The sequence below is a fragment of the Vipera ursinii genome (genome assembly GCF_947247035.1).
Source record: "Vipera ursinii genome assembly, chromosome: 5".
Lineage (NCBI taxonomy): Eukaryota > Metazoa > Chordata > Lepidosauria > Squamata > Viperidae > Vipera > Vipera ursinii.
In genome coordinates, this window is record NC_139518.1 from 22,437,399 (window position 1) to 22,465,201 (window position 27,803).

At 34.6% G+C, this 27,803-nt stretch overlaps 1 protein-coding gene across 7 annotated transcripts in view; it reads right to left on the reverse strand.

The window, feature by feature from the left end:
- The window catches only part of RSRC1 (arginine and serine rich coiled-coil 1), a 145,272-nt gene that overhangs the window by 41,544 nt on the left and 75,925 nt on the right, over positions 1 to 27,803 (reverse strand). For all 7 annotated transcript variants that reach the window (XM_083363694.1, XM_083363695.1, XM_083363696.1 and 4 more), the window contains one exon: positions 20,904 to 20,955. In XM_083363694.1, the coding sequence (XP_083219820.1) occupies positions 20,904 to 20,955 (52 nt within the window). The remainder of the gene's footprint in view (positions 1 to 20,903; positions 20,956 to 27,803) is intronic.

The following is a 27,803-nucleotide window of genomic DNA, read 5'->3' on the forward strand; positions in this document are numbered from 1 at the left end:
TTTGCTTCCTTTACATTAAGTGCAACTAAGATGATTCTTTATTTAAAAAAATATACAATTTGGGAAAATATAGTATTATTAATTAAAAAGATCTTCAGCATTCAAAAGATTGGACACAAATCCCTTTTAGATAAAGTTATTATGCATTACCCTAATAAATACACACAATCAGAAACACATACAGATAAGCAGATAATGCATGCAAGAATCTAAGTAGAATTAATGACCATGGGGAGGTTAATCAATTAACAGATAGGTAAGATACTATTGGGTAATCATAGATATTTTAGAAAATAAAAGAGTTTGAAGAACTGAATGTCCATGACTACATCCTTTAGAAAAAAAGACTTAAATAGGTTACTGTCAAAGCAAGGGTAACAAGTCTTTTAATTAAGAGAATCAGTGAATTCTGTCAGGAAAAAATTGAATGATCATAACTTAAGATTTAAGCAGAAAAGGATGTATTTTTAAAAAATTGCAAGCAAGTTCAAATTGAATAAATTATTGCAGGGGATTAAAAAAGAAATTACAAGAATGAGCTTAACGTCCCTGATAATCACAATGAGGTGGCCACTGACCTCAAGCCAGACATCCTAGAATGTGAAGTGAAGTGGGCCTTAGATAAGCTGAGCAATAACAAAGCTAGTGGAGGTGACAGTATTCCAGCTGAGCTATTAAAAATCTTAAAAGACGATGCAGTAAAAGTGCTACACTTAATTTGCCAGCAAATTTGGAAAACTCAACAGTGGCCACAGGATTGGAAAAGATCAGTTTACATTCCAATTCCAAAGAAAGGCAGTGCCAAAGAATGTTCAAACTATCGCACCATTGCACTCATTTCTCATGCTAGTAAAGTTATGGTTAAAATCCTACAAGCTAGACTCCAGCAGTATATGGATCGAGAACTACCAGAAGTACAGGCAAGATTTCGAAGAGGCAGAGGAACTAGAGATCAAATTGCCAACATACGCTGGATCATAGAGAAAGCTAGGGAGTTCCAGAAAAACATCTACTTCCGCTTCATTGACTATGCTAAAGCCTTTGATTGTGTGGATCATTTATTTTATTTATTTTATTACATTTATTACATCATAACAAACTGTGGCAAGTTCTTAAACAGATGGGCGTACCAGACCATCTTATTTGTCTCTTGAGAAACCTATATGTGGGCCAAGAAGCAACAGTGAGAACTGGACACGAAACCACTAATTGGTTCAAAATTGGGAAAGGAATCCGGCAAGGCTGTATACTATTGCCCTGCCTGTTTCACTTATATGCGGAGCACATCATGAGAAAGGCAGGGCTAGATGAATCAAAAGCTGGAATTAAGATTGCCCGAAGAAATATCAACAACCTAAGATATGCAGATGATACCACTCTAATGGCAGAAAGCGAAGAAGAACTAAAGAGCCTCTTGTTGTGGGTGAAGAAGGAGAGTGCAAAACATGGGTTGAAACTTAACATTAAGAAAACCAAGATCATGGCATCCGGCCCTCTCAATTCCTAGCAAATAGATGGGGAAGAAATGGAGGTAGTGACAGATTTTATTTTCCTGGGCTCCAAGATCACTGCAGATGGGGACTGTAGCCAAGAAATTAAAAGACGCTTGCTCCTGGGGAGGAAAGCCATGGCAAATCTAGACAGCATACTAAAAAGCAGAGACATCACCCTGTCAACAAAAGCGTGTGTAGTCAAGGCTATGGTCTTCTCAGTTGCAATGTATGGCAGTGAAAGCTGGACCATAAAAAAGGCTGAGCGCCAAAGAATTGAGGCCTTTGAACTATGGTGCTGGAGAAGACTCCTGCGAGTCCCTTGCAAGGCGATCAAACCGGTCAGTCCTAGAGAAGATCAACCCTGACTGCTCTTTAGAAGGCCAGATCCTGAAGCTAAAACTCAAATACTTTGGCCACCTAATGAGAAGGAAGGACTCACTGGAGAAGAGCCTAATGCTGGGAAAGATTGAGGGCAATAGAAGAATGGGACGACAGAAAATGAGGTGGCTGGACGGAGTCACTGAAACAGTAGGTGTGAGCTTAAATGGACTCCAGAAGATGGTAGAGGACAGGAAGTCCTGGAGGAACGTTGTCCATAGGGTCGCGATGGGTCAGATACGACTTCGCAGCTAACAACAGCAAAAAAGAAAAGCAGATACCCAGATATAGCAGACTAAATTGGGGAGGGTTAAAGAGAGAAATCTAAATAAGAAAAAATGGAGAAATTCATAAGAAATAGAAGCAGTCCTCGACTTTCAACAGTTTGTTTAGACCATTCAAATTTACAACAGCATTGAAAAAAGTGACTTATGACCATTTTTCACACATGACCATTGCAGCCTCCCCATGGTCATGTGATCCAAATTTAGACACTTGGCAACTGACTCATATTTCTGACAGTTGCAGTGTCCCAGGGCCATGTGATCACCTTTTGCAACCTTCTGATAAGCAGGCTCAAGGTTGACTCAGCCTTCCATCCTTCCGAGGTAGGTAAAATGAGGACCCAGATTGTTGGGGGCAATAAGCTGACTTTGTAAAAAAAATGCCGCTTGGGGGGGCGAAAGCCCTAATAAGCAGGCATATACATAGAATGAAGGCTATTGCTAATCACATTGATTTGTGCTTTAGATTGTAAGCCGCCCTGAGTCTTCGGAGAAGGGCAGGATATAAATGGGATTTTTTTAAAAAAAGTCAATAGAGAAGCCAGACTCACTTAACAACCATATTACTTACTTACAATTGCAATGATTCATTTAATAACTGTGGCAACATAAGTCTTAAAATAGGGCAAAAACTTACTTAACTACTCTCTTGCTTAGCGACAGAAATATTAGGCTCAATTGTGGTCATAAGTTGAGGACTACCTGTAAATGTGGAAGAGTCTGAATAGAATATAAAGGCTGAAGATCTAAAATTAAGATGAAAGGAAGGATGCAAAATATATATTATATTAATTATCTTAACATATGTTAAGTAGCCAGTTTTTCTTTTAAAAAAAAACTAGAAAAGCAAATGTGAAATTACATGCTGTATTCCTATTTCTCTCCACACTTAATTGAAATATCCTTGTCTGAATCTTTCTAGAAGTATGCCACTTACATAGCACAAGTTTTATCTTTCATAGAAGATAAAAGACTTTTAACAGCCAAAAAACAGAGTTTGGTATCACCTTTTCTGACTTACCCAATTGATTAAAACACGTAAGGTTTTCTGTGCTACACCTGAGTTTGCCATTGTGCAAATCTTTATCATTTAGACTTTAATATATCAGTTTTAGTTTACTTGAATAATTAAGAAAAACGTAACCTCAAAATCAGTGAAAGAAGATCAGTAGTTCAGATTTAGATATTATTATTTAGATTGTATTATTTGTAATCCCTTGTTAATGAACAGAATGTGACATATGACTGAAAACTTAAGTTATAATGGACAAAAATAATTTGCCACATTAGAATGTTTAGACTGAAAATCTGAGGTGATCTAAATTTCCATTAAGCCAAGAAAATCCTTGAATAGTCTTGAACCACTCACTTATCTTAAAATCACAGAACCTTAAACAGTCATTGTAAAGAATATACCAGAGAATATAGCTGAATATACATCAAGATTAGTAGGAAGCTACATGAATATGGATGTAATATATACATATTTAAAATCTGAAATGGGTCTGAAAGTAGGATTAGGATAAATTGGTAGAACTGCTAGAAACAGGCTGGCTATAAAATCTTTTAAAAAGGCTTTTCTTTTGGTCCTGAAACATCAGTCACATTTCTTGCAAAAAATGGAAGTTTTCTCTGAATGCTCCTATATCCTGTATCTGTTCACATTGTACCAATTAGAAAAAATGTTTTTATTTAAGCATAATGTTTTTGTATAAATTTGCCAGCTGCTAATTTGAATGACTGGTATCTTTTTTCTGTTGTTTTATTTTATTAGCAGTAACCCTGATCATCATTTCTCAATGGAATATGATCTATTCTAGACTGAGCAATCTCACAATAGCACTTTGCAAATGGTTTAATGATGGAACTTGAATTGCAACTGCTAAGAAGGTAAGCTGAATTTTTGGTTCACTACCCAGTGAATGCTCAGGTCCAGAAAAAACACAGGGAAAGTAAGCTCTTGCCTCCTAGCTAGAGAGCAAGTACAGGTGAAAGCCATTCCTTCAAGAATCCAAGGGCAGAAAACCAGAGAACCCTGTCCAGGCTCATTGTTCTTAGAAACAAAAAGCAGAGCTAGATAGTGGACAGCTGGTTTCTCTGGTCTGTGTTAATTGAGGATTCAAACACCAACATTCTACAAGCCAGTCTGAGAATGAAACAAGTCTATGGAAATGCAGGTCAATTCTTGGAATGTTATTTCAGTGGTCCTGGAGGCAGCTCCTAAGCAGCCCCAGTTGCATGTGTGGCTTTAGTAAGGGCACTATCTTTGCTTCCTGAAATGTTTTTACTATGGGCTCTGAAATTTCTGTATATCCTGGGGCTAAGTGCCCTGTCAGGATCAGGCTCCTCATTATCTGAGTCTGTCCTCACCTGCTCCCTGCTCTGCTTTGGTGACTGGCTCTCTACTCATGTCTCCTACACTGACTCAGAGGAGTCAGACTAAACCATAAAAAAGAAAAGTTGTTGTTGTTGTTAGTTGCGAAGTCATGTCTGACCCATCGCGACCCCATGAACAATGTTCCTCCAGGCCTTCCTGTCCTCTACCATCTTCTGGATTCCATTTAAGCTCACGCCTCCTGCTTCAGTGACTCCATCCAGCCACCTCCTTCTCTGTCGTCCCCTTCTTCTCTTGCCCTCAGTCTTTCCCAGCATTAGGCTCTTCTCCAGTGAGTCCTTCCTTCTCATTAGGTGGCCAAAGTATTTAAGTTCCAGCTTCAGGATCTGGCCTTCTAAATGCAATCAAGGTTGATCTCCTCTAGGACTGACCAGTTTGAACGCCTTGTAGTCCAAGGGACTCGCAGGAGTCTTCTCCAGCACCATAGTTCAAAGGCCTCAATTCTTTGGTGCTCAGCCTTTCTTATGGTCCAACTTTCATAGCCATACAACTGGGAAAACCATGTCCTTGACTATACACACTTTTGTTGGCAGGGTGATGTCTCTGCTTTTTAGTATGCTGTATAGATTTGGATTTATTAGTGAGGATGTTATGTTATTAACTAAAATAGAATATACTCAAACAGACAAGATGTGTACTTTGAATACTAGATTATGCTATGAAATGAGATAAAAAAACTTTGGTCATTTAAAACTTGTAAGTATAAATATCAAAAGTTAAATCTGAATATTGATGGGAAATTAAAAAACGGGGAAAACAAATAAATAGGATATTGATTGTCTATAAAGACTGAATGTAAAAGTAATTAAGATATATATATATATATATATATATATATATATATATATATATATATATATGCATGCTAAAAAATTTATAAATGTAATAAACATGTCTATAAAATTGATAAATTATAAATTATTGATAAAGTAAGAACTGTATTAGTTTAAATATAAGATAGTAGATATTAAGAGAAAAAGAAAGGAAGTATTTGATGTTGAAATAAGGGAAATTTTGGTCATTAAATTTAAGACATTTGGAAATTAGTAGAAAATAAGAATGTTATACTGCATTATCAATTAATGATGTAAGATGGTGAGAAATAGAATATATTTAAATAGATGGGACATGTATTTTGAACATTAGATTTTGTGATGAATTATGTTAAAGGAAACTGGTTACCTAAAAACTGGAAATTATAAATATTAAATGTTAAATTTAAATATTGATGGGAAACTAAAAATTGGGAAAAAACTAATTACAGGATATTGATTGTCTATAAAGATTGAATGTTAAAGCAATTAGGAAATGTATAAGCTAAAAATTATTGATAAAAGTAACAATGTTATTTTTACTTAATTGATATAATAAGAATTGTATTAGCTTAAACATGAGACAGTAAATACTAAGGGAAAAAGAGAGGAAATATTTAATGTGATAGTTTGAGATTTGTACTAAAGACACTTGTATGTTATTGAATTATTGATTAACCCAGCTGCCACATTGCTTTTTAAATACTTAAATGTAAAACTAGAAAATAAAAACTTTTTTTAAAAAAAATAACAACAACAGTGCAAACAATCAGACTATACTAGTTTTAAAACATTGAAGAAAAAATAGATTACAAAATACTAATTGCCAGACAGGATGTGCTGTGACTAGACAACTTAAAGTACAAGGTAAACATCTTGTTTGTGTCCTGAAGCTCTGTTTCCTGCTTGCCTTGCCCTACACCTTACTCTATCAGTAGGATCCCTTCTGATCTGTTTTAAAACAAGGCTACAGCAATATATTGATCTTCTTTACAGAATAATAAATTTCCAGACAACAGAATGCAAACTGGGCAGAACTGTTTAATTACATCTGTGCTGAAAGGAAATCATTGGCCAGTAGTAGTATGGGAAAATAAACTGTCCCCCCCCCCCAAAAAAAAAACCAACAACAACAGATCAAAGTCAATGAAATAACCAACTATGTACCCTATTTGGGACTTTTCTTAGGTTAGTGCTTACAGACAAGTAAAAGAGGCTATATTGACACATGCTGCTTTACCACCATCTTCCTGAAGCTCTCCCTTACAGTTTTCATGCTCTGAGCATAGTTTTTGATTACTCTAATTAAATTTAATACTGCCAACAGATCTTCCTATTGATCCCTAAAATCTTTTTATAAGTAGAAAATTAAAAACCATGAGTTGAGGGCTCTATAGACAAATAGGTAGTTTTAATGATTTCATCATACCAATTTTCTCCAATGTTTCTTGCTGTTGGATATTAACATAACAGGTGAATTATTATTTTTAGAAATGGTAAAAAATTGATTAGCTATCATTTTTACCAATATAGTTGCTACTATCTTCCACAATAAATACTGTATTATTTCACTAGATGAAAATAGTTATACACTGGCAAATTAAGGCTTGTGTATAAATACTAAGTGTTACAGTGAAGAGGTTTGTTGTATTTTACTATACATGATTTCCTTATGGTCCACTACACAACTTTGGGCAGTTCATAATAATAATATTTAAAACTACAAAACCAATGATTTCAAGCCAACATTCTAGAAAACATTCAAAAACAATATTGTATAACATTTAAATCCTAGTATGAATTTTGAATATATTTTCATTTAATTTCCAGCTTTTACTACACCTATTAATTGTTGCTATACACATCAATTACACATTTAATATTGCAAAGTGTACATTGGTACGAAATAAATGTCTCAAGAATGGAGTCACAAATACTTGTGCAACAGAATGAATAACTGATTCACAGTCATTTGGAGTCATAAGAATAATAAACCTACATACTTTCTATCATGTTCACATAGCAACTCTCCTTTTAAATACTACTACTATTACTATTGTTTTGAGATCCTGACTTCTTTCTAGCAGAAATATGCCCTGCTCCAGTGACTGTTACTCAAGGCACTAACTCCCTTATTTATCATTTCTTTTTCCTTCAAATAATTTTCATTACTTAATTCCAAATGGCATCAACTTATGGTATTTAGCCCATCCATATAAAGACTAGCTAATTTACAGCAGGATTGAAACCTTGAAAGCATGTTCATCTGTTGTTTCCATATAAAAAGCTGTCAAACATCTTTATATTAAATATGGGCTATTCAAAAAAGTATCATTCAAATAGCAGATTTATTAGCTATTTTATATTTACAATTATAAATGCTGCTAGTTCCATTAATGCAAACACTGTTCTAAACCATATATACGTAATAGTAAAATACAATAGACCTTTATGTTGCATGAAAGAATGGTTATAAGATTACATTTCAGTTCTCCATATATTACTAAATTTCATTTCCCAGATGTTTCAGCAGCATAGACAGTGTCAGAAAATGCTAAAAATTGTGGTTTGCCAACATCTGGAGGATTACATAGTGCCCATTCCTTTATGAAGTCCTTAGCATTAGTATTATGAAGTCTCTTCCAACTTGCATTAGCATCAGATATACAATAATGTCTTCTTATATTATAAGCAAATACTTAAAACAAATGTTTTTCTTTAAGTTATACTTCAAATTATAATCCATAGACTAATACAGCAAATTCTGCTCAACAATGAAGTTGTGCATATTGGAATAACATTTCACAAATATTTAATTTTTTTCAAAAGCACATATATTTATATTAATTTAATGAATCAAAGCAGTGTGCTTATCTATATTCTTTCCAATAAAGATGAACTAGCTGTGTAAAATCCAATCTATAACTAAATAAACTATTATGGAGAAAAATTGCTTTTTGCAACTTTTCACAATTTATGTATTTTTATATAAATCTGAAATATTAAGGAAAATCAAGGATAAGATGTTAAATTAAATGCATCATTTAGATAACTTAAAAATGGTTTACTTTTACAATGAAAAAGGATGGGAAGCATCAACCTCATTGTTTCAAGTATTACATGCTTCACCACTCCATTAAAGAACATAATTTAATCAGTTTGTATTTTCTCAGGGAAATCTCATTCAGAGAAATTTTACTGCCATTTATCTAAATATTAAATAATTATTATTGTCTCAAAATGAGTTTTCATTTGCCAAGGGCAATTCCACTGCTGTTACTGTTCAGAAAACAAGTTAAAAAGGTTATAAAGATACCATTAACAGCATGGGACTGCCTCTTCAGGACTCAAAAGTGCTTAGTAATTGAGGCTTTTATTCACAGTGTATTAAGATCCATATAAATAGCACAGTTAATATGATGCTTTAGGCTTTATTTTGCTGCAATCTGGCAATAATCACCTACAATAGCTGAATTTAGCAAATTTATCTGCTGGAGAGTACAGCTCATTTTATCAGGTTTTTTTTTAAATAAAGACTTTAAAGTAACAATAGCATATGGCTTAAAGGCATGTTTTAGATTTGACCAAGGCAAAATATGGAAAAGTTTAGCTAATTTGTCTATGTAGCAAATATCTCCTGTGGAATTATCATGGAGTAAGGAGGGGGAGGACAAATATATTTTCCTTATTGATACACTTTATTGTTTTTAGGCACAGTGTAGTCGACAATAATTGACATACTATATTGTAAAAAATATAAACACATAGCAGATCTTATCACACAAGCTGCAAGCACGGATCTATAGCAATTATAATAATGTTCTTGATCATTATGACAAACAGAAATCTACAGATATGTGAATGCTCTCAATTAAACAAAACCACTCTATTACTTAAAGTCTTTGAGGCCAGAAGTTGGTAACAAACAACGCCAACCTTTTATATGTGAATGTAGCAACTACTTAGTTCTATCTTGCAATGCATCCTTAATTTGAATCTACAGTTAAGGATGCCTCTTACATATCATGCAAAGGAAGCTTTGAACAAAAAAGTGAAAATATATTATCAAAAGAGAAGACAAAGAGAAAAAAGATTTGCACAGTATTTTACTACTTGTAATAACACACACACACATACACAAAACATAGGTGTTGAGTGAAAAATAATATCTGCACACCATAACAGAGATATTTAATACATGAAACAGGAATTCTTTTGTCACCTGCACTTAGTTACTTGATAGTGGGTGATGTATAAAGGAATCCATATGAATAAGATCACCTGCATTCCCAAAATTTATAAATGTGAGTTTTCCTATTAAAAGCCTTGGTTTGATTTGGGAGGGGGGGCGGTTGGTAAACCTTGGTGATTAGACTTATTATTTGTTTCTGAGACATAATGATAAACCCATTGCTGTGAGAAAATACCTCACTTTAATTCTCATAGTTTGACAACACTTTCTGGCAAATTTCAGTTGTTGAAATTTTAATCTCTGCTGTAAGCATGCAAGGAACTCATTTTGTACAAATTTTCCAGCACTGAAGAACATTAATACTGTAACCCAATGTTCCTTTGAAATTCCAGCAATTTCCTTCTGAATAATCCACCAACTGTCTGTATATGAATGTTTTGGAGAAAATCACGAGTCCCATTTTGGGCACGGTTTTCATTACAATGAAGAGCACTACTGTAGGTTGATTTCTATCATATCTGATTTGGAGATTGTTAACCCATTTACAGGTAGTCCTTGATTAATAACCAGTTGTTTAAACTGTGATGTTCTTGGAAAGGGTGCTTTATAGCTCATAAATACTTCTGGCCATTGTAAAATGTCACACAAACACCCTCCCGCTGTGACATTTGGGCACTTGCACACTTTAGGAACTTGGCAACTGCTCACATTTACAAGTGGTTGCAATGCCCCATGATCATGTGATGCAATTTGTGATAATTTTTGCCTGTTTCCAACAGAAAATAACCTTCTGGGAGAATGGATTCAGACTTACAACCACATGATTGACTTTGTTAACAACATAAATATGGTCATAAAATTAGATTTGGTCATGTGGGTGCTTTGCTTTACAGCAGGCATGTCAAACTTGCGATGTCACGTGACATCGTGTGACGTATCATGAATTTTTCCCCATTGCCGGCAATGGGGTGGGCGTGGTTTCAGTATGATGCATCCGGCACGGTGGCCGACAGTTTGACGTGCCTGCTTTACAATCATTCTGGTCCCAATTGCAGTAATAAACCATGCACATTCTCTGAGTTCCTTGGAAAAATACAGTGGGACTGCATTACATCCAGTTAAGCAGTATAACCTTACATATATGCAAAAACCTAACATATATGCAAAAAATAATTATTTTATAATTACCATCAATCATGAAAAATATACTTCATAACCCAAACAAAGAATGACCTATATTGTTCGTTATTTTTCTCACTCAAAACCAACAAGTGGTTTTCTGTTTAGAATCAATGTTAATTCTCCTCCCCCTATATTTTGCTGTGCATGTTGAATGTCATTGGAAAGCACAGGGCAGATTGCATACCCTCTACTTTTGATCATCAGATTGCCTGGCCAGAATGACGGACTAGATAGATTTTTGGTCTGATTCACTAAGACTCTTGTGTTTTTAAGTGAAAATTTAAAAAAACAACAACCCCAAAATGTATCTTGCTAAATATTGTTAAAAATATTGTGCTTGTCTATGAAAAGGACATTGACAATATTAATTCTATTAATTTAATTAGAAATCCTAGTTCTCTTTTTATATAATTCTTTATAGAAATATACATTATTATCTAGTAGTGGTTAAAATAAGAATAATTAAAACCCAATTAGTAATTAGTAATTTTAGAAAAAGTAATATTAAAATATGAAGTATTATATTTAAAATTATATTCTTAAAGCTATAGTTGATTCATATAATCAACTATAAATCTCCAAGGAGATAAATGCATTTTATCAGGGATGAAAATCTTCACTGTGTTAAAATGAGAATAAAAATTATTACAATCTCATAATTTGGCTTGCAGCATGCAGCATTAATCAGAAATCATAATAAATCCACATGCTCCTTAGACAGCACATTTGTCAAACAGTTTTGTAAGATAATGACATTGACAAATGGGTTTTAACTTAGAAGGGTCAATCATAAACTCATCAAATGCTTCATTTAATTTCTTAATTTAGACAAACATAATTTGTTTATGGGAAAGATATCAGGTGTTCATGAATGAATAATGGCTAGGAAACCAAACTCCATTAATCAGCTCATGATTACAGATGACTCCAAAACTGTTTATTCTAATTTCATTCATTTGGATTAAAGAAAATATGAGCAAATGAAACTATTTAGAAAAATGGCATACACATCTCTATTTAATAAAGTGACAATAAATACTGTTTCAGTAACTAATAGAATTGCTTGACGGTGAAGGTTCCTTCTCCGAGCTTGTGGGTTGGTTTCCGAACGTTTCGTTACCACGTTAGGTAACATCTTCAGCGGAGTTTAGGGGATGTCAGTGTCAGTGTTCTTCTGTTTGTAAGGGCTTCGTCTGGTCAGTAGTTCTTCTGATGGTGAAATCACATCAGGTGACAGTCTCAACAGGTCAGGGTCTTGTGATAGGTCTTGTGACAAGTCATGTGTGGATGTGTCAAGTGAGGGTCTTGTGGTCGGACTTGTGATGGATCAGGTGGGAGTCACCAATGAGTCTTGATATGGGTAGGTTACATCAGATGAGGGTCTTTGTAAAGGGAAGTGCTGCTTGGGGGGGGCTTGCATGGGTTGGTTGAGAGTCGATGTTGTCTGTGATTGGTTGAGGGGTTCATAGGCTGGTTGAAGGTCAACCTACCACACCTAACCCATCACAAGCCCCTGACCTGATGGGACCCTTACCTCACGTAACCTCATCATCACAAGACCTATTGACCACACAAAGCCCTTATAAACAGAAGAAGACTGACATTGACATCCCCTAAACTCCACTGAAGATGTTACCCAGCCTGATAATGAAATGTTTGGACACTGACCTACAAGCTCGGTGAAATAACCTTCACCCTCATCCTACACCTGAACTACAGATATTTGGCACAACTGCTTGAGTTAAAAGCTTCTTTTGTCAACTGAGAAATTAATATAGATTGCTGATCATGAAAATGCATAAACATAAAACAAAAGCTGTGAAAACCACAAGAGTGTAAAAGTGTATAATTCAAATACATATTCCAAATATAATTGGAAAGATTTCAGTAAAATCATTTGACCCAGAACTACTAGTTGGAGATCATTTTAGACACTATAAAACTGGTATCCAAGTAACCAATTTGCTGGTTTAAAACATGACCCAGTCATGAAGTTTTTAAAAGAATACTCATAGGACATATGGATCTGTTAAGAAAGATTTGACTGTTAAGGTTTAAATTTTAATTCATACTCATTTCTTAATAAAAATGCTTTAGAATATTTAAAGCTCATATCATATAAGCAAGTGAAAGACCTGTTGATCTCCAGATGGGAAAGTCCTAAAAATTTTCATTATTGGCTATGTTTATTGAGATTGATCAGAGTTTGAATCCAACAACATCTGCAAGCCAACATTACAGGAGTCCATAAATTATGTCCAGCCCCGTTAACCAAACATTTCCAGCAGTCATCAAGAACACAATAACACTCCCTCTAAACATATGCAGTGTTTTACCTTTCCCATCCAACTAGTATAAACTAGCCTTTCTCATGTCTAGTTTTGGTGATGGTTTTGCTATCAATATGTTTAATTTTGAGCCTCCTCTGGTTTTCATTTTTCTCTTGTCAGGATATTGTATATTCTTCACCAAATTAATATTGTCCTTTTGGAACTCTCTGGGAGTCATCTAGAAATACTAGACTTTAGTTCACATCCTACAATGACACATCTTGCAGTTCTTTTTAATTTGTATATAAATGTGTGGTTGAGAGTGTTACTTTTTGAGTATAATGCCCTCTATTTTAAGATCCTAAAGTCTGATTTGTTATTAACCCTACCAGCAGTTCATAACTTTCTCTAAAATAATTAACTCTTAAGTATGGTGTAGTGAAGAGTCTGGTAATACCAAAAGAGGAGTCCATGAATTTACTGTAGTGTTTCCAAAAGGTTGTATGTTGGTAACCGTAGTAATAGAGATTTTCCTATGAGCAATATAATCAATCAGCTGTTGCCTTCAACTTTATAGGCCATGGGTGACAAACTCGTGACGTCATGTGATGTGTCGTGACGTATCGCAACTTTTTCCCCATTGTTGGCACAGTTTGACACCCCTGCTATAGGCCATGAGAGCAGTCAGGAGACACCAGCAAATCCCTTACTGCTACAAAACCCTAATTGACTATATGCTTGAAAACATGGGCTAACTGATTTGGCTTGCTTCTTTAAAAGTCTCACTTTATTGAACTTTGTTCATGATGACTTCATAGAGACATCTATGCAATCTTCTTAGTAGCAATACACAATTTATTTGTACTTCTTTCTTTCAACTTCCAGACCAGTCTGCATTCCAGTACTGGTTAGGGGTCTCCCATCCAAGTACTACTACTACTACTAATAATAATAATTTAATTTCTATACCGCCCTTCTCCCGAAGGACTCAGGGCGGTGTACAGGGCAAATACAGTAAAAATATAACGTACAAAAGTTAAAAAAGAATTAAATAATACAGCCCAATTCCAATAAAATTAATACAGTTAATATTAAAAAAACCCAAACCCATCAGACCAGGCCGGCTTGTTCAAGTAAGTATGTTTTTAGGTCACGTCGGAAGGAGCGAAGGTCGGGAACCGTCCAGAGCTCCACCGGTAAACAGTTCCAAAGGTCTGGCGCACCCACAGAGAACGCCCTCCCCCTGGGGGCCGCCAGTCGACACTCTTTGACTGACGGCACCCTAAGGAGGCCCTCTCTGTGGGAGCGCACTGGACGAAGGGAAGTCGATGCCGGCAGCAGGTGCTCCCGTAGGTAATCCGGACCCATGCCATTTAGGGCTTTATAGGTCATTACCAGCACCTTGAATCTTACCCGGAGGGCAACTGGAAGCCAATGCAGACAGACACACACACCCCAATTTTGTTTTTCTTCCAAGAGCAAACATGGATGGCCAGCTGCAGTTTCTAGAAAAATGTGCATAATATCATTGGAAAGAAATATGTTTTTGGCATGTCAAAGAACCAAAAATGGTGCATTGGAACATCTGCAAGAAGTACCACTTGCCTACAAGTAACAATTGGTAGGAATAGAAAATGAAGAAGATCAAGTATTCGGGAACTATAGAATTCAAACTAACTTGTATCTACCATACCGAATCCTGGACTTAACAACTGTGATAAGACAGTTGTTAAGTCCATGGTGGACATTGTAACACCTGGAGACAGTAGAAGAGAAAGAAATGGAGAAAACCACTACACACACACACACATACAGACACACACACAAACTGCAAACAGAAGTAAAAATACTGCGGCAAAAAAACCCAAAGATACTAGCAACAGTGATAGGTACCTTGGGTGCAATTCAAAATATGTGGAGCTCACTTGAATGCCTTGACAAAATCCCCATCAGTCAATTACAAAGGACAGCTTTCCTTGGAACAGCTTACACCTTATGACAATACCTTTAATTTAAATTAATACTTTAAATTAATACTTAATTTCATTGTGAGTTACACAATGACAATAAGGATATTCTATTAGTACTATTAAACAAAGTCTGCCCATCCCAGGTCCTTGGGAAGAACTTGATAAATGGACAAAAAAGCCAAATCCAGTCTAAATTTCTATTTGAATGGGTGACCAACCATAGTAATTTGGTTGGTTGTCTGGCTGGCAGGGAGAGTTATATGGATTATGAGTGGAGAATAAATTGTTGTGGAGCGGAGGTGGTGGCAGAACAGGAGATTGCTAGTCTAAGACTGCCAAATTATGATTTTGCCTTCATAGGAGAAAAAAAATCCTTTCCCCCCCAGCAAAGACTGGTGTGGGGTAAAAGAAGACACTGTGTTTGTGTATATGTGTCTGTATGTATTGGAGGCTTGGATGAAGATGATGCATATATGAGAAAACTGAGAAAACTGTGTGTTTTGTATACTTTATCTGCTTATCCTCAAGAACAAAATGGCTACTGTATACATGAAAGGGTGTCCTGGCAATTAAAGTATTTTCACCTACCAAAATGTTGCCTAATTCATTTCTTTTCTATCATTTTTCCTTCTGAAAAAGGAATATTTGATTGATCATCTGGGTGGGCTCTTTCTCATAATAAAGTTTATTTTCTTCATTTTCCAGGTACAAAATTGGTTCTCTAAAAAAAACAACCCACCTCTTTTCTTTTCCTCTCTCAGCACTGTTCTTCTGAAATCGGTACCTATTGCTTCTCATTTTTCATTCTAAGAATCTGTTCTCACCAAATATGTCAGTAATATCTACCACTTCTTCAAATTGCAAAAAAGAAAAGAAAAGAAAAAGAAATGTTGGAATGTTTACTCTGTTGACTGATTACACTGAAGAAGAAAAGTGAAGGTTCTTCTGCAGAGTCTTTTCTGTGACTATGTAGCCTAACTTGGAACTATTTTTTTTAATTCCTCCTTCCAAGTGGGAGGAAACATAGATTTTTGCATATAATCACTTTTATTATTTATTTCTTTTAGAATGAAGGAGGCAGCATATTGCCTTTACTTATAGTTTTGAGAACAGATATTACTGGATTTTTTTCTAGAGGTTATCAAGAAAGAAGAGAACATTTAATTGTTGTTGTTAGTTGCAAAGTCATGTCCGACCCATCGCGACCCTATGGACAATGTTCCTCCAGGCCTTCCTGTCCTCTACCAAAACATTTAATAACTTTTAGGAAACAACATGAAAACTGTACAGGCAACAACATAACTTTTTTAAAAACATTGTTATAATTACATTTTATTACAGGGTAAATTAGTCCACCTACAGGTTCTTTCTATCAGGATTGATCTGGTTCATGAGAAATGGAAGGAGAGGAGAGGAAGCAGCAATCCAGGATATTTTACAGCCCACATGCAGGAACTTACCATGTTCAGACTTAAGGTCATTGCAAAAGGTGGGCTATCTCTACATTTGACCTTCAGTGGGATGTGCAAGGAGTATGCTTGGAAGGGCAGAAAGGAAGTGGCACATATAAATGTAAGGAATCTGTTTTAGGAAAGGACAATGTGGGTGTATGTATGGCAGACAAGATACAAATGGACATTCCATCCTGATCTCTAAACAAGTTATCAGTTGCTAGGGAATCGTGGACAAAGAAGAACAGAAAACTCAAGAGATTTCACCTGATATATTAAATGAAGACTGGAAGATAAAACATGTATGATGAATATAATCAATTAGGGAACATTTACTAAAATGAATCAAATTTAAATAACACAAGAGTTAATTAAAAGGTTCTTCAAACTCTCCATCTATGCTATACAATATTTTAAAATAAAGAATTAGATTCTTGTTTGGCATTATTTACAAAACTTGGGAAATATAGTTATTATTTATTTATTTATAAAATTCATAGGCTGCCCATATTACCTCAGGGTTCAGCCATACATCAGCTATCTTGGTTGTTTTTCACCTGTTAGATATTTTGGTTAAGGTGCCAGGTTGGAAAACAAAAGACTTTGAGCTCTGATCCTGCTTTGGGCATGAAATATAGCTGGGTAACTTTGGACCAGTCACTGTCTATCAGCCCAACCTGACAAGGTTGTTGTTGAGGGGAAAATAGGAGGAAGAAAAAAATATTAGATTTATTTGCTGCTTTGAGTTATATAAATAAATAAATAAATAAATAAATAAGAAACTATTAGGTCAACTACTGTTGGGAAACTGCCAGCTTGAAGAGGAGGACATATCAAGTGAGGAATTAACCTATGGGACCTTATCTGTTTTCTTCCCAAGAGAAGACAAGTAGTCTGGGGAGATTCCTGTATTATAGACAGAATGCAATAAAGCAGGAGTCCCCAACCCCTGGTCCAGTGCTGGGCTGTGGCCTGGTGGAAACCAGGCCATGCAAGTGGTGGGTGAGCATGTGAGCTCACAAAGCTGCATTTGTGTAAGTGGCACAATCCTCCCCTCTCCCCCCCCCACAGGCCACCATGTTGGTACATAGAGCCAGAAAGATTGGGGACTGCTACCATAAAGTAGTTAGCTTGAACTCTAAACAACTGGAACTGGTTGCTTGCACCTGATAGCTACATCCCAAATAGGCAAAATGTTTATTTTTTGGAAGTCATTATATCTTAAAAGAGAGACAGGGGAGATAAAAATGCTTTGCAACAAACTCCATACTCACACCAATGATATTCCCTATGTCTGCAAGCAAACAAGCAAGTTCAGAGAGCACCAAGAATGTCACAGTTCAACTCTGACCTATGATATTTTCTTGTAAGACATCCAAAATATATTGCCAATTTCTTGTTCTAGCAATTTTTTAGTATCACTAAAAAAAACCCCTGGAAATTAGAGGGAAGATTTTAAAATCTCAATACATACAAAAACTTTTAAATATAAACCAATGATTTGATAGAACATTATTAATATTATTGATAAAGGTTTTATATTATTATATTATTTTCATAATGTAAATTACTGAAAGAAGTGCACACGCTCCATTTGTGGTAATTTTACCTTCCAAAGAAAACCTAAGAGGTAGCCCTATGAATGTAAATAGAGCTAATATTAAAGACAATATTATAGAAATATAAGCAATCTCATACTACTCTTTTTTAAATTAATCATTTCTTATATATACTATTTAAATAGACATTTGTAATATTTTATTTCTTCCCAGCTGGCCTTAAAAGTGGCTTTGCACAGTTACTAAGCACTGAGCTAAAAGACTGCCCTATTTAACTAAACATTTTTTATTAAAGAAACAAAAAAGGAAAGATCTGTAAAGTAATGAATGATCCTATTAGTTCCACCAGACTAAAATCATATATTCTATGTATGTGGTCTCCTCAGCCACATCTGTCATGAAACATCTCAGCCCCATACACTGTATACCACTTATCATATAAGACTAAGCAAATACAGATTTATCATACTCTAATGAAATTTTGAAGAAAATCATAGGAAAAATATTCTGCATTTGCAACATCTAATATTAATATATTTGTGTTTTACTATCCAATTCATTTACAGAGATTTTTTTTTAAATTATTGTGATGTACAGCTAAGTGAACTGGCTGTATAATCAGAACATAATGAGTTAAACAGCTAAACATTCAGTTAAACTGTCAAACAACTCCATTATATATAAAACATAAATAATTCTTCCATCAGTTTTTATCACATATTGCTAATGTCATATTAACAACTCTATTTTGAAGTCTGCTTTAAGCCATCAACAATTCTGTCTTTAAAATATAGTAGTTTGCATGCTTTTTTAGAAACAGGTTTGAAATGCAGATTCCACATGCAGATCAGATAGTCATTTCAACTCAAGACTTTGAAAGCACACATCAATCAATTTCTGCAATTGTTCTTATAAGTAGAAAAGAATCTTTGCAGCATAAAAAAATTTGGACAATATTTTTATATGATTAGCAGAAACTAATTATTTGGAAACATTCATATATAATATGTTTGTAAAGTATACATTTTTAAAATGCATTTAAAATATGGATTATTCAAATATGTTTTAAACTAGCAGCATTTCTACTGGGATGAAGTATTTAATATTGTGAATACTGTCTTGTCAGTATTTGAGACAAGAAGAATATATTTAATGTACAAACAACCATGAAACCTTTTACTGTTCTCCATCATTCAATAATTAATGCTGGAAAAGAAATCACAGACACCCAAGTGATTTGGCAACTGTAAGTGACAGAAGCCACGCTAAATCCTCTGTTTACACTGGGGATTAGCTGAGTAGACTATGAGCAGCAAACTGAGCTGTCCATGGTCAAGGGAACCAGTTCCTTGTCAGCATATAGGGCACAAGGACAAAACACGGTCCTGGTATGAAGTGACCCATAAATATATTCCAGCAAAGGATTTATACAAAGCCAGTCTGCCTCACAGAAACTCCATATGACCATTAACTGGGCTGCAAGGCCTACCAGGAGGCCTAATTACAGGCCTACAGAGCCCAATAACAAAAGCTGAAGAGGTTTAGCCTAGGGATGATCTGCTTTATACTGACTTGAGAGAGTCCATATAGAGTGACAAAAAGAAAGAGGTTTAGCTTTAAAATTCTCCCAAGAGAGACAGCATTGTAACTAAGCCTGGAAAGCCCACATGCAACATACTTTAGATAGGCTTAAACATACCACCCTCTCAGAATTAACATTCAGGAACTGCCTGCTTAACATCTGCTCAAAGAGAGCACATTGCTGTGATATTGTTAAACTATATTAAAATAATGCAATACTTATTTATTCTATTGAAAGAATAAGTAAATAAAGTCACTCAAATATGTCATGATTAGTGATAAAGAGGAAGTTCTTAAGGATATAAAATTGCTCCCTTTAAACAAATTATTTGGTTAGTTATTTCTCTAGCTCTATAAAGAAGTATATAATCTGTAAATAAAATGAAAACTGTGAAGAACATTAAAAATGTTAAGAATGAGGTAATCTATACAAAAACATCATGTAATATAATTTATATAAAAGACTTTTTGAAGGCAAAAGTTCAGTGAAATACATAATTGCTACATAAATGTAATATTTTAAAAGTCCTTTTGAATTCAAAATAAAGAAACACTAGACATAATATTGTTTATATACTTATTTTAAAATATGCTTAAAATATATTCTTAAACACTGATTTTTAAAAATGTATTACTATTCATATTACTATTTACATCAGTAATGTTCACCTTTCCAAAATGCTAATTGTATATATATATATATATATATATATATATATATATATATATATATATATATATATATATATATATATATATATATATATATATATAAATATATATATATATATATTACAGACACAAGTTCAATTTTTACCATTAATGAAAATATAGTATCACTCTACATGAATATACAAATATACTTCATAAATAAAAGTATAAATAAATATTACAGTATTGAAACAATCTGAAATAATCTTTAGAAACTATGTATTTGATCCAAATGGATAAAACTCATGGAATCTATAATATTCTGAAAAACAGGATATCTTAAAACTATCATTTCATCCTGAGGTTCAAGTTAAAAATGAATTAAAATTAAAACAAAAAAGTCTTGACACTGGATGAAGCAAACAAAACTTAGGTTAGGTAAATAAAGCAAATAATATATTATGGATTTGACAAAGAGTTTTCCCTTGTACTAATTTTAGGATAATTTTTCAAATGAATTCTTACATCTGTCTCAATACTGAAAGGCAGTAATTAATCATATAATATACCAGGGCTGTCTTATTAACTATATAACAATAACAAACATAAGTAATGTGGCTGTTGAAGTAAACATTAACCTATCTTACTTTATTTTTTTTATTAATATTTTCATTGCCTTACTTACCAGCAGCTTCAAGGACCAATTGTAGTCTAGCTTTGGCTTGTTCAGCAGCAGACTGGGCAAAAGAAAAGAAAACAATACAGATGATAAATAATGTATTTGTGCAATAATTAAATGTTGAAATCTGGGTGGATTGATGTCAACACACAGTTCTCATATTTATTATGGATTAATAGGGATATATGATGTTCTGCTTTATTCAGATTCTGGGATCCGATTTTCTGACAATTTGTTTTTGTTTTCAGAATTTGAATTTTAAAAAAATATCCTAAAACATAAAATATACAGAGAACATCATCATGAACATGTTTTGCATATAAAAATTTAAATACAAAAAAGGAATTTATCTTATATTGTGACTGATAAAAATAATAGAAATTACTTTTCTACAGTGCTCTAATAAAAGCATGCATATTAGTTTATAAAACTGGTTCAGGTCCAAAAAAATACAATGCTTACGTAATACTGTATCCATGAAACTGGGATAAATATCTATAACATGTTTTTTTATAAGTGTATAACATTATAACCAAGAAAGAAAAGAAAATATAAATTTTAAAAATGTATAATTTTAAAAATGTTCAAAACAAATTTATCCTTTTCTGGTGCGCTCAATGGACTTATTTGTTAAATGTAATGAAGAGATTGGATAACCATTTGTCTCAAATGTTATGCTTGAACAGGAGGTAGGACTAAAAGATCTCCAAGGACCCTTCCAACTGTTACTTTGTTCAATCAGCTTTTATTGGAGTCTATAAAAATTAGGTATCTTAATAATAAAGATATTGTTAAATAGGTAATATTGGTCATCTATGCAGAAACTAACCTTACTCCTCTTCTTAAGGAAGGAAGTAGATTTCAGTATGAAATTGTATTTAAATCATATCCTTTCTATGAATTGAATAATAGCATTCAGCATGTACTATCATCCTACTTATTCTAAGACTGAAAAAGGGAACCAAATATTAAGCCCCTTTTTGTTTGCTATAGTGAAATACTAAAAACAAAATACAGTAAAAATATTATGAGTTTTGTTCTTTTGGAGCATCAAGAACACTTTGCTAGAAACCTGTAAGATTATTTTCTTCAAAATTCAGAATAAAATGTACATCTCTAATCATTTCATGTATACAAACTCAATATATATAGAAATTATTTATAAACATTAGCTTCCAGGACACAGTTTTGATGAGGATGTAAGCTCTCCTGATTATGCACTTTATTAATAAGATAGACATGAAGAGAAAGTCTCAGTGGGATAGTCAGAAGCTACACCATTTTTTCCTCATTCATAAAGAGCTACTAGTCTTATTTGTTTTTTTTTAATCAGTACATAGACATAGTTATGGCAGGCTGGAAATTTTCTTGAAAAGCTATTTCATGTATATACATAAAAATACCATCCTGTTGATAAAAATTATAACTACTTCTTTAAAGTTAAGGTATGAAAATTAATACGAAAATTAAGCTTTTCTCAGTTGCTCCTTAGTTTGTAAAGTTGTAAAGTTAAAGACTACTGCATTTATTCAAAAGAGGACGAATTTAAAATTGCATTTGTTCAAAAAAGTGTACACAAAACTGGATATGTAGAAATTCAGGGAGTTCTCAAATAATGAAAGCAATTGGAACTGGCAATTCCATTGCTAAGTGATACAGTTGTTAAGTGTAACATCACTTGACCATGCCTGACTTACAGGCTCAGTTCTGCTCTAGTCATTAAATGACACTTGGTCATTAAGTCAAATGTCCTGTGACCATGATTTGGAAATTATTTGGAAATTACTGTTGGCTCCCCCATTGATTTTCCTTGTTGGAAGATGGCTATAAGATTACAAATGGTGATCATTGTGTTCCTGTTGTAAAATGCCAAAATCATGGTCACTTGATCCTGAGAATGCTGCAACAGCTATAAATTCAAGGATCACTCATAAACCTACTTTTTCAGGATAGTTCTAAGTTCTGCTGCTAAACAAGGTAGTCATTAACAAAGGACTACTTCTACTTATAATCAACATGAGGTTAAGATAAAGTAGTGGCTGCCAACCTTTTGGGCACCAGGGACTGGTTCTGTGGAGAGAGGTTTTTCTATGGATTGGAAGAGGCATGGTTTTGTGGATCCTATGGATGGCGCTTTACTTGTTTGCATAGAAAAGTAAAGGGTAAGGAATTAATTTAATATGAGGTGACATTTTAACTTATCTTTGGCATGTAAGATATGCAAATAAATGAAAAACTAAATTGGGTAAATTAGAGTTTAATAAAATGAAGCAGTTTTCCTTATATAATCCAATAATAAGTATATAATCCATTTCAAATCATTCAAAAGCTTTCATATCTGAAATACGAAAGTAACATGACATCTAAACTAAAATCCAAATAGTTGCTCTAAAATCATTTGTGATTTAAATTATTATTGTTACTATTATATTATTTTTAATATAGTTTGGTGTAACTATAGTTTTTTGTTTATTATAAAGTCTGTAAAAAACAAATGTTTTGCATTACACTGTGACTACTCATTTATATTACAATTAATAATATGTAATCAATTTTCCAGGTATTAACTATCAAAGAAAAGTATTTAGAAAAAATAATCCAAAGATTGCAATGTCTCTACCATTTAACTTACTATAAAACTGATAAAAAATAAGTCAAGATATGATTATATTTTTTGGGAACACACAAGTACAGTATTTTATCTGCTTAATCGCTTAATCTCTCCCACTGGTAACCCTTGATAAGTGTAGCAGTTGAGTCTATATGCCAGCTGCACTTATAGCAATCAATCTGGTCTCTTTCGATCCTGCATATTTTACACCTTCCCATAAAAATCCCTGAAGTAAGTACAGGTAGTGCTCGACTTACAACTTTTGTTAGTTGTTGTTCGTAGTTACAACAACACTGGAAAAAAGTGACTTATGACTGTTTTTCACACCTACAACCACTGCAGCATCCCCAAGGTAACCTGATCAAAATTTGGACACTTGGTGACTGGCTCATACTTATGACAGGTACAGAGTCCCAAGGTCATGTGATCATTTTTTAAAGTCCTTCTGACAAGCAAAGTCAATGGGGAAGCCAGATTCATTTTACAACCAAGTTACTAACTTAACAACTGTACTGATTCACTTAGCAACAGTGGCAAGGAAGGTCATAAAATGGAGCAAAATGCACTTAAGTGTCTTGCTTAGCAACAGAATTTTTTATCTCAATTTTGATTGTAAGTCAAGAGTTACCTGTATTTGCCCTGGGAGGGGACTGAGATGGCATGGCTCCAGGTTACTTGAGGGACCATCTCAACCCCCCCCCCGCCGTACTACTTGTGCTGGTAGAAAAGGTATACTGCAAGTCCTATCAGCCCAATTACTCCAGCTGGTGGGGTCCAGGAGGAGTGCCTTCTCCGCTGTGGCTCCTGCCCTCTGGAACATCTTGCCCCGACATGAGGTTGGATCCATCCTTCCTATCTTTTTGTAAGGACCTTAAGATGTGGCTCTTGAGACCCCAGAACAATGGAGGTGGTTGATTGAGTAATAACAGATCCCACCTCCCCCACTCCACCCCTGCCTTCCCCATGTGTCCTTGGTTTTAAAGTCTGATTTCAACTTTTTATGTTTTATGTATATGTAACTCTATGTATGATTGACTTGTGAGGCCGGTGTGTTGTGCAATTAGCTCACATGGTGTAACAAGATGGTGGGTTTGTTGTCACTGTGAGTTGTGGGGGGGGACGGGGACGAAGGGAGACTCAGCCAATCTCACTGTAGACATGTACTTTGAAAATAAAGATTCGTTCATTCAAGCTGCCCTGAGTTACCCTATGGTAAGATGGGCAGCCATCAATCAATCAATCAATAAGCAAGCAAGCAAGCATTCAACAAATTCTCCATAAGAGGCTTTTGCCTAGCTATTTTTAGATTATGGACAAAACTTTCAACAAATATTTCCTGAAATACTAATGTATCTAAAATAGCTAATTTATTTAAGAATGGAAAAAAAGTTCATGTGTGTGTGAGAATTCTAGCCCTTATAGAACTTTCTTTAAATTCTCCTCCCAGCCTCAGGCTGCACCAAAATCACATTGCTTTTAATATGTGCAAGGCAGTAAGCAGGCACTTGAGCATTCCAATGGTGGGAAGTAGTTAGGAGGCAAATAAAAGCCATTAAGGGTGAAACTGAATTGATGGAAGCAGAGCCGTGATTATATGATTTCCCACTTAGTAACTGCTTTGCTTAGTGGTGAAGTAACTGGTTCAAATTAAGGTAATTAAACAAAGGACTATCTATATAATCTTCGATCCAAAAGAACACTGTACATGCCCTACAGCAGACATGTCAAACTCATGACGTCACACAACATATTGGGACAGTTTTGTCATTGCTGGCAATGGGGTGGACGTAGCTTCCGGTTGACTGAGGACCGGCAGTTTGACACCCTACAGTATTCTTCTTTCAGCTTTTCTAGCTCTTTTATTTTCTTAACTTCGTATCCCTAACTCTAACATATTTAATTTTGTGGCTCCCAATTCTTTGTTCAGTCATAATATGGTACAATGTTCTTATTTTTACATAACCTGAAATATAGCAGTGCAATTCAGTGAAGATAAGCTATGAAGCCCATATGATTGATCTTACCATTAAATAATTGCCAGTTCTAGCACCCATACAAATATTCCCTATGACGAACCATCCCTTATCTGGTGTTTCAGGTCTCCCAACGGTGCACTCATTGCTGCAGTAAGTGATTCCATCCACCTTATCGCTGGTCTTCTCTCTTGTTCCTTTTTTCCAATCATGTGGGAAAACTATCCCATTTAAGTTAAATTTTCATAATATGGCTGAGGTATGCTTATTTGAGCCTGGCCATTTGCACTTCAGGTGATAAGTCAAGAGTTGATTTGCTCAGTTTAATTTGATTTGTTTTGGTTTTTTTCTCAGCATAAACTACAGCATTCTCAGGATTCTTCTACAACACTAAAGTTCAGATGCATACATTCTCTTCTTATCCTGCTTATCCAAAGTCCAATTTCACTTCCATGCAGTGTCATAGGGATTACCATGAAATTGATCTTATAAGCTTATATAGATTTCAGCATGCATTCTTCTCCCCGACTCAAGTCATGTAAATTTCAGTTACCTGGATTACAATCATTCATTCAGCATCCATTCAAAATTATGGTAGCTCTGAAGAAACTTACAAGTGGTGCTTGAACTTATGGCCATTGCAGTGCCCTCATGCTTACATGATTTTGGCAATACAATCTCTTGGCAATTTGTTCGCACTTACAATGGGTTGTCAAGCCCACCATGATCCTGTGATCACTATTTGTAATCTTCCCTGCCAGTTTCCTCACAAACTCAACAGGCAAGATGACAGGGAAAATTGCAACGGCTTCCTTTTTCAGCACAGGGCACTGGTTCCTGTGTCCTTGTAGGGCTAGAAAATCTTTCTTTTTAATCCTGGGAGGGCAGGGTAACCAACCACTGTGCCACAGCTCAGCTTTTTTTCTCAGGTGCAGCATGCTGCTTCCCCTCCTTGCCTTGGCTAGAAAGTCTTTCTAACTTTCTAGCACATGGTGGTGATGGGGGGGAGCTTGCAAGTTGGGCTGGAGAAAGAAATCTGAGCCGGTTCTGCACATGTTTAACAACTCACACAATGGTTTAGTGATCACACCTGGGAAGGTTTGGATAGCGAGGCGATCCCATCAGTACCTCTCTTAACAACTGCAATGACTTATGACTATAATGGGTAAGCTTCGTTACGGTCATAAGTTGAGGACTATAAAAATCATTAAATAAAATGCATGCAATTTACATTCATGTATGAAATGGTTTAACAGTTTCGTTCTTACAAAACAATGAGCTTTGGTTAAAGTAAGTTAATATCTCTGCTAAAAAAAGCAACACCAGATAAGAGGAAAAACACTAAACAAAGAACCATCTGCAGCCAATACTATTTGTTGACTTATACACAGTTTATGAAGTTTAGAATGTTAGATTCAACCCGGCCCAATTCGTACAGTGTTCAGATTTTAAAAATCTTTTGAGAGCTATTTAAGGATATTTCTTATCCTGCTGGTGGAGAAAGCTGTATCAACAAATTCTGATAAAATCTTCATGCTAGCAACATTTCACTCTAGAATTTAAGGATTCTTAATCTCGGTTTTCATTCTAGATTTGTTTCAAATGAGCATACTCATTAATTTCATTTATAATGAAGTCTATCATGATATTGTGGAATTGCCTGACATTTGCATAGTAAGTTCATAGAAATGATTTAAACTGAGGCTAGTAGTATAAATTATGTAATATTCATTCATTTACAGTATATTATTTGTGTGATAGTTGTGTTGATGCAAATGATGCAAATGACACAGACTGTCATGAAAGCACGAGAGAGCTATTCAAGAACTGCTAATAGATTTATTTGGTGATTGCTATATTTTCATTTGAGTTAATTAAAGAATAAAAATGTGTGCATGTCTCTGTGTATGATGTTTGCATTTGAGACAGTTCTCAAAACCTCCATCAATATCATAAACTTCCATACAGACACACATACACACAAAAACAGAATATGAAATCAGCAACATTTTACACATTCTCATACTTCAGAGAGCGCTAACAGTATTTCACTAGTTGAAAGCACTTCATCTTTATGTCTCTATAAGGCAGGGTTGGTGCATAATATTGTAATTTATATTGCCTAAATGTTATTTTGGGAGCATTGCATCATTTCTCAAACTTCGTGACCTTTACAATTTTCTAAACTTTTATTTCCCTCATTATTCTGAACAGATTTCATTACATATTTTGAATGTAAACAACCCTGAATAATGATGGGGATCCATTACGTATGTACAGCTCTGACAATTGTGCATGAAACCGAGATGGAAACCCAGTGCA